Source organism: Blastomyces gilchristii, assembly GCF_000003855.2.
Source record: "Blastomyces gilchristii SLH14081 genomic scaffold supercont1.4, whole genome shotgun sequence".
NCBI lineage: Eukaryota > Fungi > Ascomycota > Eurotiomycetes > Onygenales > Ajellomycetaceae > Blastomyces > Blastomyces gilchristii.
In genome coordinates, this window is record NW_003101679.1 from 4,128,711 (window position 1) to 4,147,610 (window position 18,900).

The window sequence follows — 18,900 nt, forward strand, 5'->3', positions numbered from 1 at the left end:
AGCTATCGACCCGTCCTCACCCGGAAGCCGCAACTAGAATCCCAGGATGCAGTGAGACTTCAATTCTACTTCCAGACCGCTCATCACCTCGTGTTCTCTTTTTGCTTGGTGAAAGAGTGGGTTAAGCTGGCTGTCAGTCCACTGGTTTTTCGTCGAACTTTAAAACGTTCTTCCCCGGGTACAAGGTTCCGGTCCCGCGGTGACGGATCCTTAGCGCAGCGACGATGAACTCACGTCTCCACTAGGTAGACCCAAGCGAGGGCTAGTGGGTCATGTGCTGAATTAGACCTCCGGCCCTAGCATCCGTCGCCCAATGCTCCGTGCTCCTGCTTCATGTGTACCAGACCGTACTAGTCTGCGTAACGAAACTGTTCATTACTATGAACGATTCTGTCACGTTATGTATCGGTATGTCCAGCTGGTACGATGCCTGACCATTATTACATACAAGCCCAAAGCCGCTCGCTTGGAGGAACATTCGCAGAGTATGACGTTTTTGTTGGTTCGCAGCCTCCGACTCTCATTTGTCGCTGGTCGGGCTTGTGGTGCGCATATGCCAAGCCATCTCAAAATATCAGGGCTTCTTTCTCCAGCTCCCTGACCAATCACTCCAAGCCTCTCCGACAAAATCCCGCGACAACGAACCCACATTCCGACGTTCCGCCTCGTCACCGCGACACAAAGGCGAACCGAACCGTGTTGCAATAATAATGCCTTTACTTCCAGGCTCTTTTGAACGCGTATCGGGTGAAAAAAGGGAGCCAGCAAGTCATCCAAACGTTGTTTAACATGTGCCGCGAGGTGAGGCAACCTCCGCTCTTAATAATGAGCTTAGCCTGGCCACGATGCAGACTCCACTTTTGCTTGATGCATGAACCACTTCGAACACCTCAGTTCCTTGAGCATCATCGATTTGTAGGCCAATGCATCATTACACGTTCACAGCGAAACCTTCGAGACTTTCTATGCTGAAGGCGTGACTCGGCGATCTCTTGTCTTCGTGAATTTTCTAATGCAGCGATTGGAGGCAACTGGAAGATGGGTAAACGATAACCTCGCACCCATAGCAGTACTCGCGGCCCGAAAAAATAAAACACCAAGGTTGAGAGGTAATAGATCACACAAATACTAAAAACTGAATATTGAAAATAAAGTGAAGTGAAAGGCAATTCCCATTCGACAACTGAGGAACAAGCTGGTCAAGGTCCATAATTCCCAAGTTCACAAGAGTCCCCCTCTATTACCATATGGTCATGTGCTTCAAAAAATTTCTTCAGAGACCAATTGTCAGAGAATGGTTTTAATACGTGTTGACAGCTCATCCTTCCTCGGGACCGTTGGAGTTCCAGAAGGTTGAGGATGATCAGAACCCTGAGGAACTGGCGAACCCTGGCGTGAAATGAATTGACTGCATGTAGCTGGACGCTATCGTTGGGCGCTTGCAGATTCGTTGAAGATCCTTTCAAGGTGTTTGTGTAACGCACTTCCCAAAGGCTTGTGCTGGAAGGATGTTCTTATCGCCTAACCGGCGGCGTGCAAATCACTTATGACCTGAAACAAAGCAATCAGAAGAACTGGCGACCGTCGTTCGCCCTTCGGGCATTTGGCTGATCCATCCGGACCTTATCCCCAAATACCAACTGTCTCACGAGACACGTCTTGCATCTGAAGAAAATGAGATGCTGCAGAAGGGATGATGCCATAAATTGCCGTTGAATTCTGGGCTGCAGAAGATTCGTTGCATTGATCTAACCAAGTATTCTGTGGACAGTTATGGGTGGCTGAGAGGCGATGACGACTTTCGACTAAGATTAGTACATGCATCATTTGCCCACGAATCCCGGAGTTGGAATCTTGCAAACATTTATTATTCCTGCATCCTCTCCCTGACAGGCTTGCTTGGCTAACGACAGATTGGCAGCTTTTAGTTGCGTGGCGTGGGAGAGCATAATAATGCCAGCCATAACTGTGAAGAACAATGCAACAGAGATTGAGACGGGCGATCAGATAATAAAAATCTCGCAAGGCAAAGCTCAAAGTACTGAACATATCAAATAATGTGAGATGTCTCATTCATTCTAAAGTGGCCTGCTCTTTGCCTTCCCTTACTAGGGTTTATGCTCCCCACCCCTGCCATAGGCGGTTAGTTATAATCTGCTCGTTACGTCTTTCTTTTCCTATTTGGCTGGCTCTTCTTTTTCTTTTTCCCTTTTCCGTTTCCCTTTTTACAGTTTTGAGGTAGGTAATATTTTACGGATAAGTAATTGCAGCAACAAGCTCTAGCGTCGGCGTCTTGCAAATTCCTCTCCTATAAAAGCACAGTATCTCAGCATCAACAAGTGGAAATGAATTATGAAATACTGTTTACAGGGTGCCAGACATCCTCAATACTGGGCCCATGGTCCTCCTTCTACCGTCCTAGGCAAACACGACGAGAAGCTTCCTAAGCCTAAAATGATGATTGGGGGTATGCAACACATAGCATAGGGTAGGTTAACAAGAAGTGATCGCGTATTATGTAATATACTTCTAGAAGCCCTCTCGAAGCCAAGTCACGTGTTGGGTATCAAAGCCGAAGCTTCAACCTTGTCGTTCCTGAAAAGCAGCTTTATCAGTTCAAGAAATATGTCAACCCTGCTTGGCCATTCTCAGGTGCGCAGAAAGGGTCTTTTGAGCATCTCCCACTGCCTCGACTCCAATTAGCCGAGCTGACAGCACAACAAATGAAATAAGGGTTAAAGAACCCGGTTGTCCTAAAACACAGGCTGGCTGGCGTTGAGTTTTAAAGCAAAGGATGAGCCCAGGAAGCGGCACGTCGCAGCTAAGGCAGACTTTAATGCCGTTTCTCTATCCTATGCTGTCGAACTCCATACCTAAACCCACCTCCGCGGCAATTTCAAGCAGAAAACTCCTACGATTCTCCTCTACGGCGACCACCAGACGACTTAACAGCACTCTACATGGGCGCAGCGAGATTAGATTTCCCCACCCAAAGCCATTCGCCAGAGACAAACCCTATGATAACAGCCACTTAAATCCTTGTCCGTCCGATTATTCCCGCTCGATTTTCCAAGACCGCTGCACCTTAACGATCCACGCTGGATCGGGGGGTAACGGCTGTGTTTCGTTCCTTCGAGAAAAGTACATTGATGATGGACCTGCGAACGGAGGGGATGGTGGGAGCGGAGGAAATATATTCATACAGGCGGTAGAAGGTCAAACTAGTCTTCACAAACTCGCGAGAAAAGGAATAATCAAGGCTGGGCACGGTAGGAGTGGCCAAGGAAAGTCTAAAGGAGGGCAGCGGGGTAAGGATGTGCTGTTACAGGTGCCTGTCGGAACCGTCGTCCGCGAGATCGGGCGGCTTGATCCCCTGGAAGAGGAAGAGCGCCGGTTGGCAGAACTTATCCGTGAAATGGGAAAGGATGAGGGAATGCGCGTTGCGTCGGAACGGCGGGAACGATGGGTCTTTTATCCCGGTTCGCAACCTTCTGATTTCCTCACGGAAGACTTTCCAGTGCTGCCACCTGCTCGTCGCTCTGCGCTAGCTGCCACACAACCCAAGGCACCCATTTACCTTGATCTCTCAGAGCATATGCCGGACCCGATATTGCTTGCCGCAGGGGGGGTTGGCGGTCTAGGAAATCCGACCTTTGCGTCCAACACGAACCCAAAGCCCCGGTTTGCAACCAGAGGTGAAAAGGGACTAAAACTAGAGCTTGAATTCGAGCTTAAATTACTGGCTGACGTTGGTCTTGTTGGGTTACCAAATGCTGGGAAGAGTACGCTTCTTCGTTCAATTACAAACAGTCGAACTCGAATTGGGAATTGGGCATTCACCACCCTCTCCCCGAAGATCGGCACCGTTGTGATCGATAATCACTCGGGACGTCCTCTTGTCGAGCCTAAACCGGGCCATCCTCGGCGGACCAATTTCACCATTGCGGATATCCCAGGGTTGATAGAGGGAGCACATCTAGACAAAGGCCTCGGTCTTGGCTTCCTCCGTCACGTCGAGCGAGCAGGTGTTCTGGCATTCGTCATCGACCTTAGCGCAGGTGACGCTGTCCAGGCGCTAAAGGGGCTTTGGCGGGAACTGTATGAGTATAACCGACTTCGAGAGCGGGATCTAAATCTTCAAACAGAGGAGCGGCTAGTCTCATGGATCCCGCTGGATGATCCCTCATCAGAGCAATTTGCCGACGAATTCGGCGGCGCACAGCAGCTCACGCCACCCACCTTGACTCCATCCCAGCGTGATGTCTCCGCCAAGAGTCTTCCGCCTATGTATACGAAGCCGTGGTTTGTCATCGGGACCAAGGCGGATCTTCCAGAAACGCAAGAGAACTATATAGATTTGCGTTCCTATCTGGAAGAGGTCGAAAACGGCATGGTGGAGCATCCGTCCGGTCAACAAAATGCGTGGCGAGGCAAGTTGTATTCCATTCCTGTTAGTGCTATCAATGCGCAAGGAGTCAAATCCATACCGGAGAGAGTGGTACGATTATTAGAGGACTATTGACAGAATAATATGTGGTGAGACTTTTGTGGGTTTACGTACTATAAGATGTATTTTTATATAGATATTTTGGATATAGTTATCCTCCACAAGATTACGATACCTCTTTTCTATCGCCTAACTTTGTTTCATCAAATCTGATAACATGCAAAATAACATTGCCATTGGATTGCTGGGCCTACATTGAATCTTCACGAACAAGATTATCAGATTATGCCAATTGCCCAATAATAATATTTATGAACAATAAACATCCGCTGACACTTTCGACAACCCTTCCTGTAATAATGGCTGACCCGTGGTACTAATCAAAGATCTAGGCACTATATATATATACCACGCTTTTTTTTTTTTTTTTTTTTTTTTTTTTTTGTTAATTCTGGAGGTGTCTGCTTATGTAGTGATTTCTTATCAGGACCTCGCTTTTCCGATCGTAATTACGAATTCGACACGTGGAAGTCAATGATTAAAGCACGCTTCAGCTCGGTATTTCACGAAATATTTCGGTACTGAAGATCCCTACGTATCACTCCCTAGGAGCGAATTTATTCTCCTGATCTCTTAATTTTAGAGAGCAATGCCTTGGAATGCACAAGCTTAACTACACCCCTGCCCCCCAAAGCCATGAGCAGCATATCTCGTATCTGTCCACACCCGTGCAGAAGTGTGTCAATCCTGGGTTGATTGATCCAAGAAACAGAAGGACTACAGATCCCTAAGCCTTTTGAAGGATGCGATATATATCCACTTCGCACGAGACTTCCTCCCGGAGACGGTATGCTGTCCCTTTTCCAACCACTATGCTGCCATAAGGAACGCGGATGATCTTAAAAGGTGGCCCATAAGAACCACTGACTCCGAATGGGGCGCAATTGTTGTAGAGATCTTCATCTAGTTGCTGGCATACCAGGCGGACTGCACTAACGGTGGTTGCTCCCTTGTTCTGCTCGGTGCAGCCCAAAATTAAGGCAATGATCCCACACGGCCCCCTGTTGAAGGTCAAGCAAGCACTTCTGAGGGTAAAATTCCACAGCGTCCTGGGGCCTGTGGTCATGGCAATCGTAGCTCGGCTGGCGTGGCTGTCTCTTGCGTCCACTCGCCGCTTGCATAGGAGCTCGGGGTTTGTTCGTGTGCGCCGCGACTGCATCAAATTGAAAGGAGTTTTTGGACTGGCGTATTCTCAATGCCATCTAGAAACATTCTGTCTCTTCCAAGGTTACATGGCAGGAGCACTGGCGGAAGACAAAGATCAGAGCCAGGACAAGAGCTCAAGTTAAAAACGCGACGGCTGGAGGCGCGACAAGCGCCGAGGCGAACCGAACTCGAAGCAGGAGAATAGATTTTCCGAAGCATACTATGGTTGGTTCAGTCTGGAAGCCGACTGCCAACCTCTATCTACACTTTCATATATGGGGCCTTCATTTATTACCTGATGCAGTCAATCGACCGCTTGACTCGTTTAGCTCTGTCCACGATATCGTCACCGCCTCCAGATGACCCGATCTGCGAGTGCTTCGATGGTGACTCCGAGAAGCTCGTTTTCGCTCTCCTCCAAGACACCGACAATGCTCTCGCCCTCGCGGACACTAAACTACGCGTGTTCCCATTTAAAGACGTGAAGGCCTGCTGGAGACGGCTCTATACAGACACTAGCATCGTAAAAGTATGCAACGCAATCAGAAAACACCAAGGCTACAACGACAACGGCGAGGTCTATGGCTGTAAACTGGTGGCGCAACAGCAGCAAAAAGTTGACCACCAGACCTCGAAAAACGGACATGCACATAAGCAAGATGTGATTAGCGATTACAGGAGGATTAGTTCAGATGCGCCATGGCTGTCACCGGCCATACATACTCTTGACAGAGCACTGATCATGACCGGCGCTCCGCGCAGAGAATCACTCATTGAATCGCTTATAACATGCCTACAAGACCTGACTGATTCTCATCCATCGACCAGGCCATTCGCACTCTTCTTTAACAAACCCGATCAGTTCGAGGGCTACACTGAACTTGAGCAAAATGAGCAACCTCCACCCCTAAAACGTAGAAGACTAATACCTCCGCCTCTCTTTCCCCCGGATACAGCCCCCGCTCCAAAGCTAGGACGGCCAATTCGTCGCCTCTCCGCCCCATCCCTCGAACGGTTCACAGAGCATATGAATAACATCCGCGTACCACTAGTCATCACGGATGCAGTGAATCACTGGCCCGCACTCTCGACACGACCCTGGTCATCCCTCGACTACTGGGCCCAACGGACGTATGATGGCCGGAGACTGGTCCCTGTGGAGGTGGGTCGGTCCTATACAGACGAAGGATGGGGGCAGCGTATCATGCCGTTCGGAGAGTTTGTGCGAGATTACATATGGAGGACGGAAAGTAGCGGTAAGGGGCCCGGTGATGGGAATAAAAGTGGGGGTGATAATGGTGACCATGTAGCGAATGGTAGGGATCGAGAAGGCCCAGGAGCAGCAGGTGAAACTGGTTATATGGCGCAGCACGATTTAATGGCGCAAATACCTGCGCTGAGAAATGATATTTGTATCCCAGACTACTGCTATACAGATCCCCCAGCGCCGGAGCCCGGGACACCCTTATATGAGAAAAGATTACGCGAGAATATGGCGAGAGATAAAGACGGGCTGTCCAAAAAGAAACTCAGGAATACTCTGGGTGACGAGGAGAAATATCAGAACCAAGGTGGAAAGTCTACCGATAATAGTGAAGCCGAGAGTGAAGCAGACGATACCCTCTCTGACCCAATCATCAATACATGGATAGGCCCTTCGTGGACGATATCGCCACTACACCATGATCCGTACCACAACATCCTCGTTCAAGTCGTCGGACAGAAATATATACGGCTATACTCACCTCATACACCCGCGTCGCAAATATATCCTCGCGGTATGGAGGTGGTTAATCCCGCATCCTCTTCACCGCAACAGCAGCAACATGCAGACAAAGAAACGGTCGTTCAGGTTCAGTCGCAGGGGAAACACCAGGAAATTGACATGTCCAATACATCGCAGGTGGATCTGGCTGCTATCGAGATGTCCCCAGCTGAATCTGAGACCTGGGATTCGATGTGGCCTAGGTTTTCAGATGCGGAGTATGTGGAGACGGTTTTGAAAGAAGGAGAGTGTTTGTACATACCTATTGGCTGGTGGCATTATGTGCGCGGCTTGCGGGCGGGAATCAGTGTGAGTTTTTGGTGGACGTAGGTTTTCGATGCTATACCTGTTAGATTGTATCTACATAACCATTCCCTGGCTGTTTCGCCAACGGGCCACTTACGAGGATATAAACTATTATGAATGCTACACATACATGCACTGTATTCAGTCGAAAATAAGTGATTCTGGTGGGCAGGAGGAAATACATATCAAACCGGCATAAGGGCTGTATACGAGGTATCTCTCCTTGGAGTATCCAACACAGGTGAGGAGATAGACCAAAACCACTATCCCAGATTACACTTAGCATAACAAAAAAAAAAAAAAAAAAAAAAAAACACGAAACACGAAACACTTAAAACCCCTCTCTACGTGCCAACTATTATGCCATCCCTCCCATTCGTACCAACATAAGCGGCTTCCCAGCTTCAATGGAGTCATTTGGCTTGACCAAGATCTCCTCCACAACTCCTCCAGCAGTGCTGGGATCGGCCTGCACAGTGATCTCCAGCTTCATGGCCTCTAGGATCGTCACGACTTGGTTTGCAGCAATCTTATCTCCATCCTTGACTTCAATCTTCCACACGTTGGCCTTCAGTGGCGCCTCAATAACAGTGATGTTGGGATCAATGAAGAGTTAGCTTTGAGTCTCATGCACGTATGGGACCTAGAAAAAGGTCCAAGTGGAAGGAGAGTGAAGAGGAAAGGGATGTCGGCATAGTCAGTTACATTCCCTCCAGCAAGGCTGCTACTGAATCCATAGGGATTTCACCAGCTGCCTTCTCTGCGGTCCAACGCTCCATCAACTCAGCTTCAAGCTTAAGCATTTCCAACTGCGCTTGCTGCTGTCGCGCGGATTTTTGCAACTTCGTCCTTGGTACCCCCCAACAAGCGGTTATGCTCCGCCATGTCGAACTCAACGTGTTCCCACTTATACTCATAACGGCCACTGCGGAATTGAGCCATGCCTCTTTCGTATTCCTCCTCCGTCACTTTGTAGGAGGAAATTTGATCAAAGTCTTCATAGGACCATGGCTTCTCTGGTGAATAGCCTGCTTTGGAGCCGAGGATGTCAACGCCCGGGATGGACAGGCCGGTCAGTTGGTAGCCTCCTGGCGATTCGACGTTGTAAAGTCTTTCGTATGGGACAGCGAGGTTAGTTTTGATACTTTTTAGACACAACAAAGGGAAGGACATGGGCTGTCTCGACTTACGCCATGCAAGAACCTCCCCATGACACTTGACCTTCTGGGGTGAAAACACAACTAGGGTTCATCTTTGGGCAGTTCATGCGCTGACGGGGGTCCACCGTAAGTGACAATGGCAGAGCAGTAAGAAGTCTACGGCAATAACCATGAAGCTAGCAGTGAGATAGATGTTCTCGGCGACGAAATCCATATTATCGGGGAGATATGACGCGTATGGACGTTGAGTTTCCATGTAGCGCTGGAGTGCCGCAGTTTGTCTCTTGCTCTCGAAGGTAAGAGGAAGTTTGAAGACGCTTCGACTAGGCATCTTTGCCTGGCTTAGATCTCCAAGTTCAACTTCAAGCTCGCATAGATAATCAATCAACTTCCTTTGAGGGATCTTCAAACCATCATAATACAGCGAGAGAGCTATATAGTGGTCAGCTAAATGATTTGTGTATGCAGTTATTTTCGTTTAAACTTACAATTGCCACATCCAACTGTTCCAATCAATCCCGTTGAAAAACTTATGTCTCCTTTTGCTTCCCTTAGCGCCTTTATGAGAGCAGTGACCCTACAACGAATGGTTGAGATCAAAGGCACCATGTCCATAATCAATAAGAACATAGTCATCGCCGCCCTGAATAATTTTAGTGAGTGGCGCGAGCTGAAGGCGAATTTCAGATTTTAACTCACCTGCCTATAAGACACAAGAGGCTGTGTCTTGCCATTTTCCGGAATCTGATGAATAATAATAGCCTTGGGGCATTGGGTGGAGTCTTTTGGCTCTGGAAGATTGCTGTAGTCTAATGGTGAAATCTCCGCAAACCTGGCCTTCCCCGAACAACATGCAGCTACTCTGCCCACGAAGTCCTCAACTCGGCGTCGCAAGGAAAGCGCATCTTCCAATGTAACCCTTCTGTACTTAATCGAGGCTCCCGCTTTCATTTGTCCCATTCGCCAGTAATCAGCCTTGACAATTGTGGTGCTGGAAACGAACCCGCCAAAGTCGGGGCAATCAACAGGGAATACGCATGGGTCATGGCCTGTCCAGTTGAGCGTGCCCATTGGGTAACCATATTCTATGAGATTACTTGGGTGAGCGCTGCCTTCGCCGCCGTGAGGGCGAGCCCACCTTGGCTTTGGTCCAATAAGCCTAATTCCTCCTCTTGTAGCATTGTGAGAAACCTTCTAGGTAACGCGGTAAAACTCCTAGATGTGAATGAGCAAGAGAGATGTTGTCCTGAAACCACTTCGAGCTTAATGTCCGTTGGTCAAACTGGAATGCAATCTGTGTGAGCCCTTGTTTAACTTGGAGGTGTGCAAACATAGCACGGGCAATGCTAGCAGCCGATGCGACGTAGGTAAATTCCGCACTGTTGGCCGCATATTCATAAAGTGTTGGGTCACCAGGGGCTCTGCAAACAATGGTGAACGCGATGTTGGGCATGGTGGCAGAACGACGAAAGGATAAGCAAAATTGACACTGATAAATAAACAAACAGGGTTCAAGCTGGGGAAGTACTTTCGCCAGCCATCAAGGGGCTATCGAGGAGTTTGGGGGCTTGTGATGGAAAGAAAATGATAGAGGGGTAAGGCATCTGGAGGGTATTTATGTTCTCCAATACGGCTTGTCCGAAGCAGCCTCAGTCGCAATGCTCGTTCCAGAAGGAAAGTTTGTCCTCTCGCTCGCTTTCACAGATACCATCAGCCATATCCTTCCCGGAATTGAAGGACCGGAGACCTTGCAGCCTGTGACTAGGCCGGGCATCCCCTCTCCAGACCGCGTAACCGCTCGGGACCTTTTCTGAATAACTATTGTCCTTATTGCCCTTCATTGTCCTTATTGTTTTGAAACATAATAATGAATTTAATGCGATGCACGTTGTCCGAGAAGATTGGTTCAGCGTTGGGAGGACAGGGCCTTTGGGGACGCATATTCGAATCACTAGTTCAGATCCGGGGCGCTTTGCCTGTTTGCTTGGTAGGGTAGCAAGAGATTCCCTACACTGAGGAGTAGTTTATTTATGCCGTATGGTGGATATGCTCGCAGAATTCGAACAGGTATGCAATGCAGGCCAGGCCGGCCTTGTGGTGAGCGGCAAACATCCAATGCTGTTGTCAGTGCAGTGGTCAGAACTTCTAGGTAACACATGTTAGATCTGATTGGGCGCTTATTTACGTCACCGGTCACCAGTCAAACCACCGATGCAGATGATAGAACTTGGAACATCTTGGTGTTTCATTGTATGAACCAGGACCTTCGCTCACATTCAGACTCGGTCACCAAGCGCTTATTTAGCACAATGAGGATCAAAGATTTCCCCTCCTTCCATAAATTCACGGTTTGAATTACATCAAGCATTATTTCTACATTCGTCGTCATGTTGAAAAAGACGACTTTTGGAATTCAAGACCATGCCTGAGCGTCCGACGTCGACACAAAGCCTGGCAACAGCTGGGCTGGAGAATTTGTCCCCACAGCACTTCGAGGTTTTGCAACAGGCCTTGTGGACAATCCTCTCCACGGACCTGGCCACGGAGACATTTGCCCAAGTTGTTGACGGCCGTCCCACGCGTGATGTCTGTCAAGACTACGTCTACGAGTTTCGCAAAAAGCTTCCACAACAATATTCATCCAAGTGATGCAGCTCTGGAGGCAGTCGAGTCGTGCCGTCGAGATCTGGATCTTGGTAGTCTTCAATCAGTGCAGAGGTATAGTACATTCAGAGCCAAGCTTTCTATTTTGGAGAATGAATGCTAAAAAGTCAGCAGATAGCGCAAGCATTCCAAAACTCTACCCCTGGCTCAAGAGAATTCCACTTACGCCTTATTGAGATCCCTGCTGTCCTCTGTCACGGCATCGCTGTTCACTTGTATCAGGCTTACGATGGAGGCTTTCATAAACCAGAGCCTCCCGACCCCATAGTATGGCCCGATGAACTGCTTTGGCCCAACATGCCACCCACACCACCCCTCAAAGCTCTGCCAGCGGAGCTTTTCCATCATTCTTATGATTTCTGGCAGCAATATCCTAACGGAATTGCCGATATTGTCGGTTACTGGGCAGAATATCGTCTGTTCGGGGGGGTTGTTTTGTTTGATCGTGGGGAGATAGGGCACGAAGTAAGAGTTCTATACTTCCCATACAGACTCCTTTTGCTTCTCAACCGAATTAATATTCACTTACTTTTGATCTTTTGTCAATCTTAGTGCAAGGATATATTTATCCACCCAGTGGGCGGGTACATCGGGCAGCAGCCTCCAGGCGGCATTCGGTTCAAGGCGGAAGAATATGCACGTTGTGTCGATGAAAACTATGCCATGGACATGAACATTTATCGCGACAGGTATGAACGGATTATACCTCAGAGGCGGGCCCGTTGTGTTATCCGCGGTGAGGATCTTCCAGGATATGCACAAGCCATGGAAGATTGGGCTAGGAGAACTGGAAATTGAGAATATTAGGTGGAAGATAGGAGTGAATTTGCGTAAATTATTATGTGGGCGCCTGTTTCTTGTCTGTTGTACATGTACATTGCATGCGAGTTTCTATTATCCATCGTAGCCAAAAATCTGTCGGTCTGTCTGTTTCGTGGGGCTGGGTGGGGAATAAGAGAGAAAGAACGAGAGCATCATCTATCTATCTACATGTGAGAAAGGTGTAAGCTAATTTCGAGGTGGTCAAGTGAATACAACGGACTTGCGCAGCCATCTAGTGCTTCTATTTAAAAAGTTAGCACGAATTCTGCGCGAATAGCTGCCTGGTAACTCGGCGATGCTGCTGTATCTGATTCGATACCCGAGCCCGAAATCTCGTATGGGAGATGCCATCCATGTGTCCGGCGCTCGAGAGATGGTAGCTAGCAATGGTAGCTGGGGGAACTAAAAGTCAGCCCGGCATTCTGGGGCTCGCCCTAATGCCCGCCATCTTTGACCACATTCTCCTTGCTCCTTGCTGAACTTGAAACTTGAGAAGGGAGGGGATAAAATCGCACAATCGCACATGAGAATCTATCTTCGTGTCAACCCAGCCCTTGACATTAAAATTTATAATCTCCTGGCCAAACTAACAGGCACCGTACTGCACCGCGACAACAACCATACCAGCTGCTTCATCCAAACTACAATCTATTGATAACTTATTACGACAGATCTCCTCCTACTTGGGTATCCAGACACAATGGCGCCGATAAAACACAAAGCCCTGATAAATTGTGACATGGGAGAAGCTGTCCATATAGCTCCCCCCCCAACCCACTCAATCCCTTTGTTATTCACACCGAAGAAGTCGAGTGCAGCTACCAGGGCGTCCATCAACTTTCTAAAGGGTTAACTGATGGGTTTCCATATCTATTACGGGAATTGGGCATGCGGCCCGGACCTCGAGCTTCTCCCCCTGGTTGATATCGCAAATATTGCCTGTGGATTTCATGCTGGGTAAGCCCTGCTCCCATAATTTTGTAGCGAATTTGGTTCATGAGGAATTTCATGTCCTCCTTATTCCCTAGGATATATATGAAATTGAAATCGAGGGGGAAGGTAGAAGAAAAAGAGAAGAAAGGAAAGCGTGGAAGCCATATGGCCGGCATGAAGCACATGAACAATCCAAAACCAACTCAAAGATGCGGAATATCACAGCTAACTCACCTCCCAACTCCTCCATTAAATTATATTAAAGCGACCCCCTCATTACGATGGAAACCGTCCGAAACCTCAAGGCCCACAACGTCAAAATCGGCGCCCACCCAGGCCTCCCTGACCTCCAGGGCTTCGGTCGACGAGAAATGAAACTCCCTCCGGAAGAACTAACCACCCTAACAGTCTACCAAGTCGGCGCCCTCAAGGGCTTCTGGACCGAGAAGGCATCCCCCTCCATCGCGTTAAACCCCACGGCATCCTCTATGGCATAATGTGCCGCGACTACGAAGTAGCCAAAGCCGTGATGTTGGGTATCCCCAAGGGAATACCGGTCTTTGGCCTCGCAGGCACCAAAAGGCAGCGAAGGATCTTGGCATCCCGTTCTGGGCAGAGTTGTATGGCGATGTCAAGTACCGGACGGATGGGTCGTCGTTGTTGATTGATCGCAAGAAGAAACCGTGGGATTTGGTGGATGTGGAGAAACATGTCACTCAGCTGATTCGGACGCAGTCGGTGACTGCGGTGGATGGTACGGGGGTCGCGATGCCTGTTGGAAATTATCCGGTTTCCATCTGTTGTCATTCCGACTCTCCTGGCTGTGTAGAGATCATTGGGAAGACGAGAGAGGTGATAAATTTAATAAGGATGGGGAAGCGGGCCTTGTGTGAATGTGGGTCTCAGTATATGGATCTACTACCTACCTCTCTAATCTAAAGGCATTTTCTGGCATCGATTCGCATGTATATCCAAGATAGTGAGTTGTCTTCGGATGCTCTATTAAACCTGTAACACCGAGCTGGGACTCTTGATGATAAAAATCCAAGGAACCTTTTTGCACATTCCGCGTGAACCAGAGGCAAGCTGAAATCCAATTGCTATGGAGTGGAGTTGGTAGATGTAACTGTGTCTACATGTTGTATCTCCAAGACTTTAATCTAATCCGTCTAACGTGCCTTGTCTTCCTGAGCTCCCCGGCTCAAAAAAGGTCTCACGCGCGGGGAAAAGACCAATAGCAAAATCCAATTCAAGGCAAGAAACGCCTATTGATCAAAAGCAAGCGACTGAGATGTATGAAAAAGGGGGCAAAAAAAACAATTAATTAATGTTCAAAGTGAATGGGAAAAAAAAGAAAAGAAAAGAAAAACATCACAAAATGTATTAAAAATGACGCAAATTAGGCCAAGGCAGATGATGATAAGCTGTTGAAAAATCATCCACTTCCCTTCATATTCATTCTGATCCTTTCTATTCTTCGATAATGTAATCAAACTTTTGTACCCAACTGTCGTCCCAAACTATAAAAGCAAACATATCATCATGGCGTTTTGTAGCGCTGAGGTATCTTGCCTTTCTTTTCCTTTATTCCCTCCCCCCCACCTTCTCCTTCTCTATCATATAATTAACAGCCTGACGTGGATAAATCGATTTCGTAGCAACTGAGAATGGCCTGCGCAGACCAACCATTGCCCCCAAATATTGTCCTGAATCGCACGAAAGAACAATGCAAAAGGAGCAGACACTAGTTCATATCAAAGTGATCATCAAATATGTTCCGGAAACAAGGCTCAAACGAACCGGACGCGATATGGGTCCCAGACACAGGAGCAACCGATGAGGGGATGTCTATTGGCATAGTAGATGGCACTTCGAAATAGGAAGGGGCCTCGGACAGACTGTGCCGGTCAATAGCACCAAATTTACCCTCATTGTTGCCCATCCGGTGGTGGCCTCCAGGCTCGAACCTATCGATATGCATATCACTGAAGTGTGCACCTAGATCCCCTTGAACACTGCCCGGAGGTTGTTGGAGATAGTGGTGCGTATTCTGGATTCCCAGATCGAAGCCAGCGCTTACAGGAGCAGAAGAAGATAGTGCGTTGGATGTTGTCAAGCCTGGCCAGCCGCCACTGGGGAATCCAGCTGAACTTACACCCACGCTTCCCGTGGCGCTGTCCATGAAACTGCCGTGGATGCTCGGAGCTCCAGAATTGAAACTGGTGCTGTAGAATGCTGGGCTTTGGAACCCGGAACTGTTGACACCAGCATTGGTGAGGTTAGGCGGGATGGTCAGAAATTTATGCATAGGGGGTTGGGAGAGTCCAGGGGCAGCGAAGGGCGGCTGCATGCCCAAGTCATCTAGCTGGATATTTTCGACTCCTGGGGGTTCACACAGGCCGTTGTCTCGCTTGAGAATAGATAGCCATATCGGATTGTCGGCACAAGTTTGGTTCCACGGGTCGTCAGATCCATATACGATTTGTCGGGCTTCGCTCAAGATGTCCGAATCTGTCGGAATGATGCCACTGGCAACCTGGCGGCTGATATACGCGGAGAGTTCAATCCCTAGGCGGCGGAAACAATTTGCGTCTCCCGGGACAGGGATGTCACCTGACTCAGCGCTGGAGCCGGGATTTGAACCTCTCCTTAGTGCATCATAACTGGATTTCTTCGCCGGAGGTCTAGCGACCCACGGATCTGGTGTCTTTCGTTCTTCTCCAATTAGATATGGAGGCATGCCATTTTCGACAAGCCGCTGAACGCTAGGTTCGAAACCCCAGTCACCTTTCCACTGCGACATATCATTACCAGCTTTGAAATGAATTGAGAGATGATCGACACGATCTTTCCAGGTATTAAATATGGCGGAGCAAAACCCACAGCGGGACCGGATCTCCGTAGTCGCACTTCTCCAGCTTTCCATCCAAGAGCCGAACTTTACACGATGCATCAGACGGAGATGTTGACTGAGGTGGTCCTTTCGATAGAAGGTCCGTTCCTGAAGGGACTTCTCCTGGCAAGCTTTGAAATTATGTGACTCAAGGTGGTCGTCATCTGGGTTGGGGCTTTTGCAAAAAGCACAGACGACTGCGCCATTTATTGTGACAACCCCTCCCTGCAGCGTACATGTCCATTTCTCCAACGCAAGATGCAATGACTTCTCGTGCCGTCGCCAATCATATTTGGTACTAAATGAATCAGTGCAGAAAGTGCATTGGAAAATTCGAGCAGCCCGGGCATTTTGAAACGCATTTTGCCCAACTGCAGATTTATGGCGACGTCTACGGCGGTCTTTTCCGTCAAAAGAGTTGAACGAGGCGCGGGACGAGCGATGAGAGAAGGCGGATGCGAAAGACATATCGGAAATACTGGATTGTGTCGTGTCCAAACTGTAGCTACTCACCGACCGGGCGGGAAGTACATTGGAAAGACCTGAACCGTCAGTGCTCGAACCCGTTTGTCGAGAATGCGCGCGGAAACGGCCAGCACTGGAGGGATTTTTCTCCCCGCCACTGGACGGATTCCGCTCCGGAGCGAACGGTGCATTTGCCATGGCTCGGATAATATCTGTGGCTGACGCAGGTTCGTGTTCAGGGGGCGAATGCTTCCAACGTTCAAGGGGAGTCAATTCGGAAATATCGACTCCTGGAGCTAGCTGTTTTCGTGGAATATCCAGAGCCCCCGTGGGTGGAGGAGAGCGATCGCGTAGCGATGGTCGGACTTTGCCTCGACGACGGGCATTTGCAAGCCAATTGCAGATCTGGCTACGCTTTAGGCCTGTCTTCAACTTCAATTCGTCTTTTTCCTTGTCTGAGGGATAGGGATGGCTGGCGTGCTCCGTGAGCCACGCCTTTAAGACCCGAATAGCTTCTCTTGGGAATCTGGAGCCACTCTTTCGTCCGCTCGGTTCCGTTTCCTCAAAAGTGGTACTGCAGGTGCCACCATGAAATGACCTTAAAAGTTTCTTGCCTGTGAAGCTGCCGATTGGCACGTAGCTGTCTTCGGAGACAACATGTAACGTATCCAATCCGTTTTCATGAGGCTTAGTCCGTGTGAAACTGCATTCACGGTAGAGAGAGATACAGCATGTACAACCGTTGTTCTGCATCACACCCCGTTGTGCCATGAAACAGTCAAGGCCTCGGGAACGACACAGATCGCAGGGCTCCTCAGCCCGGGTGACAGGAAAGACACCCCTATCAAGTATGCTTGGGAGCGCTTCTTGTTCTTGAGAGTTATCAGGCTGTGCGGTGGTGGGCGGCACGGGAGAGGGGAGCACAGGTGCGTCTTCAACAATTAAAGTATCATACTTCTCAATAAAGTCAGATTCATCGATCACTTGGCAATTAGAGTCAACATCGTCATCCAGGGCTGCTTGTTCGAAGTCGAAATATTCCATGATATATGTGACCGTTTCAACACAAACCGAGCCAGATTGCCCCCTGGCGGCAATTTGGGTTGAAGCCCAGGCAACAAGATGACGGAGGCTGAGAAGGGGGTGAAACTCCGTGGGAGCTTCGACTGTATATGGAAAGAAAGAGGGCAGATGAAAACAACAGGAGATGGAGAAGTTGGGCGGAAGAATGTCAAAGAGAAGAAATGTTCCAGAAGAGAAGACTAGATTGAGTCACCGATTCAGGGAACTTCGTGTTTGTTAAGCTCTGGTTGGGCTCGCCTTGCATCGGTGGAGAGGTTCCGGACTCGGCTGTGGCATTGACTTCGAGCGAGTCTGGGTCTACATGGGATATCTGATCTTGGAGTAGTGTTGGCAGCGGGGTAGAGCACAGCGATGGTTTCATGCAACAACCTTGTTAGCCCCATTATTAAGTAGCTTAGTTCAAGATTAAGCTGGGGTCAAGGATCTTGGCTCTTGGATAAGATGAATTGCTCCACTGCCACTGATAGTTAGTTACCTGTCGATCCTCTTTAACTCTCTCGACCGACAATGCTGCTCCTGAGCTTTCTTCATAAACCTTGTCGGGCTCTTCAGGTCTACAGCCGCGTGATTAGAGGGGAACAATTGGACGGGGGGTTAAAGGGCTCATGAGGCAAGAAAAGACAAGGAATAAACGCTCCACAGTCCCTCAGATCAAGTTGTCCTGAGGTTGAGGCTTGAGAGCAATATGCGGCGGAAATGGAGCTAAAGTCAGCCTCCTGACGATGGATTACATCAGCGGGAGTCTGATCCCTGTCCCTTACGCCCTTCGTTTGACATCTAACCCCAGCGCTAAGCCTATATAGATTAGCCGCGCACTACGGGATCCAAGCCTCCTTTCCAGAAGCTATGGTTCAGTTTTTAAACGTCAATTGGTTTGCTAACACTTTCATTCTCAATATCGGGCTTGGACCAACGATAGCAGGCACGTCCCCATATAATCATCAGACAGAACACGAGTGGTCGAATGGGAATTAGAATCATACGAATACGCTATCGATGCATTAGCCGTCCCGGGACAAATGACGGCAGATTGCTTCTACTAACTCCAACTTCCGAAATGTTAAACCCTATTCAACCGCGCCGGTCTCGGAGTCGCGTTGGCAGCTTGCTAGGAAATGCACGCTCGTTCACTTTTCCTGCAGGTTTTGAATTGTGT

At 48.8% G+C, this 18,900-nt stretch overlaps 5 protein-coding genes across 5 annotated transcripts; 4 read left to right on the plus strand and 1 right to left on the minus strand.

Moving 5' to 3' along the window:
* Nucleotides 1-2,794: 2,794 nt before the first annotated feature.
* Nucleotides 2,795-4,522, plus strand: BDBG_03055 (GTP-binding protein; the record flags this gene model as incomplete). The annotated part of the gene is made up of 1 exon (XM_002626832.1): nucleotides 2,795-4,522. One exon carries the CDS (start codon nucleotides 2,795-2,797, stop codon nucleotides 4,520-4,522), a length of 1,728 nt encoding a protein of 575 aa, XP_002626878.1.
* Nucleotides 4,523-5,670: 1,148 nt separating this feature from the next.
* On the plus strand, nucleotides 5,671-8,106 carry BDBG_03056 (JmjC domain-containing protein). Its single transcript, XM_002626833.2, has one exon. The coding sequence runs from the start codon at nucleotides 5,952-5,954 to the stop codon at nucleotides 7,746-7,748; it is 1,797 nt and encodes a 598-aa protein (XP_002626879.1). The 5' UTR covers nucleotides 5,671-5,951; the 3' UTR covers nucleotides 7,749-8,106.
* Nucleotides 8,107-11,305: 3,199 nt separating this feature from the next.
* BDBG_03058 (uncharacterized protein) lies at nucleotides 11,306-12,346 on the plus strand (the record flags this gene model as incomplete). Its single annotated transcript, XM_002626835.1, has 3 exons — nucleotides 11,306-11,470; nucleotides 11,663-12,013; nucleotides 12,101-12,346. 3 exons carry the CDS (start codon nucleotides 11,306-11,308, stop codon nucleotides 12,344-12,346), a joined length of 762 nt encoding a protein of 253 aa, XP_002626881.1.
* A 1,238-nt stretch (nucleotides 12,347-13,584) lies between these two features.
* On the plus strand, nucleotides 13,585-14,242 carry BDBG_03059 (UPF0271 protein; the record flags this gene model as incomplete). Its single annotated transcript, XM_031721074.1, has 2 exons — nucleotides 13,585-13,769; nucleotides 13,876-14,242. The coding sequence occupies 2 exons, from the start codon at nucleotides 13,585-13,587 to the stop codon at nucleotides 14,240-14,242; spliced, it is 552 nt and encodes a 183-aa protein (XP_031577493.1).
* Nucleotides 14,243-14,644: 402 nt separating this feature from the next.
* On the minus strand, nucleotides 14,645-18,456 carry BDBG_03060 (homeobox and C2H2 transcription factor). Its single transcript, XM_002626837.2, has one exon. It carries the CDS (start codon nucleotides 17,703-17,705, stop codon nucleotides 15,048-15,050), a length of 2,658 nt encoding a protein of 885 aa, XP_002626883.1. The 5' UTR covers nucleotides 17,706-18,456; the 3' UTR covers nucleotides 14,645-15,047.
* Nucleotides 18,457-18,900: the final 444 nt, after the last annotated feature.

Bases quoted from the DNA above. Each gene is read 5' to 3' on its own strand.
- BDBG_03060 (XM_002626837.2), bottom strand. From the start codon at position 17,705: ATGGAATATTTCGACTTCGAACAAGCAGCCCTGGATGACGATGTTGAC.
- BDBG_03056 (XM_002626833.2), top strand. From the start codon at position 5,952: ATGCAGTCAATCGACCGCTTGACTCGTTTAGCTCTGTCCACGATATCG.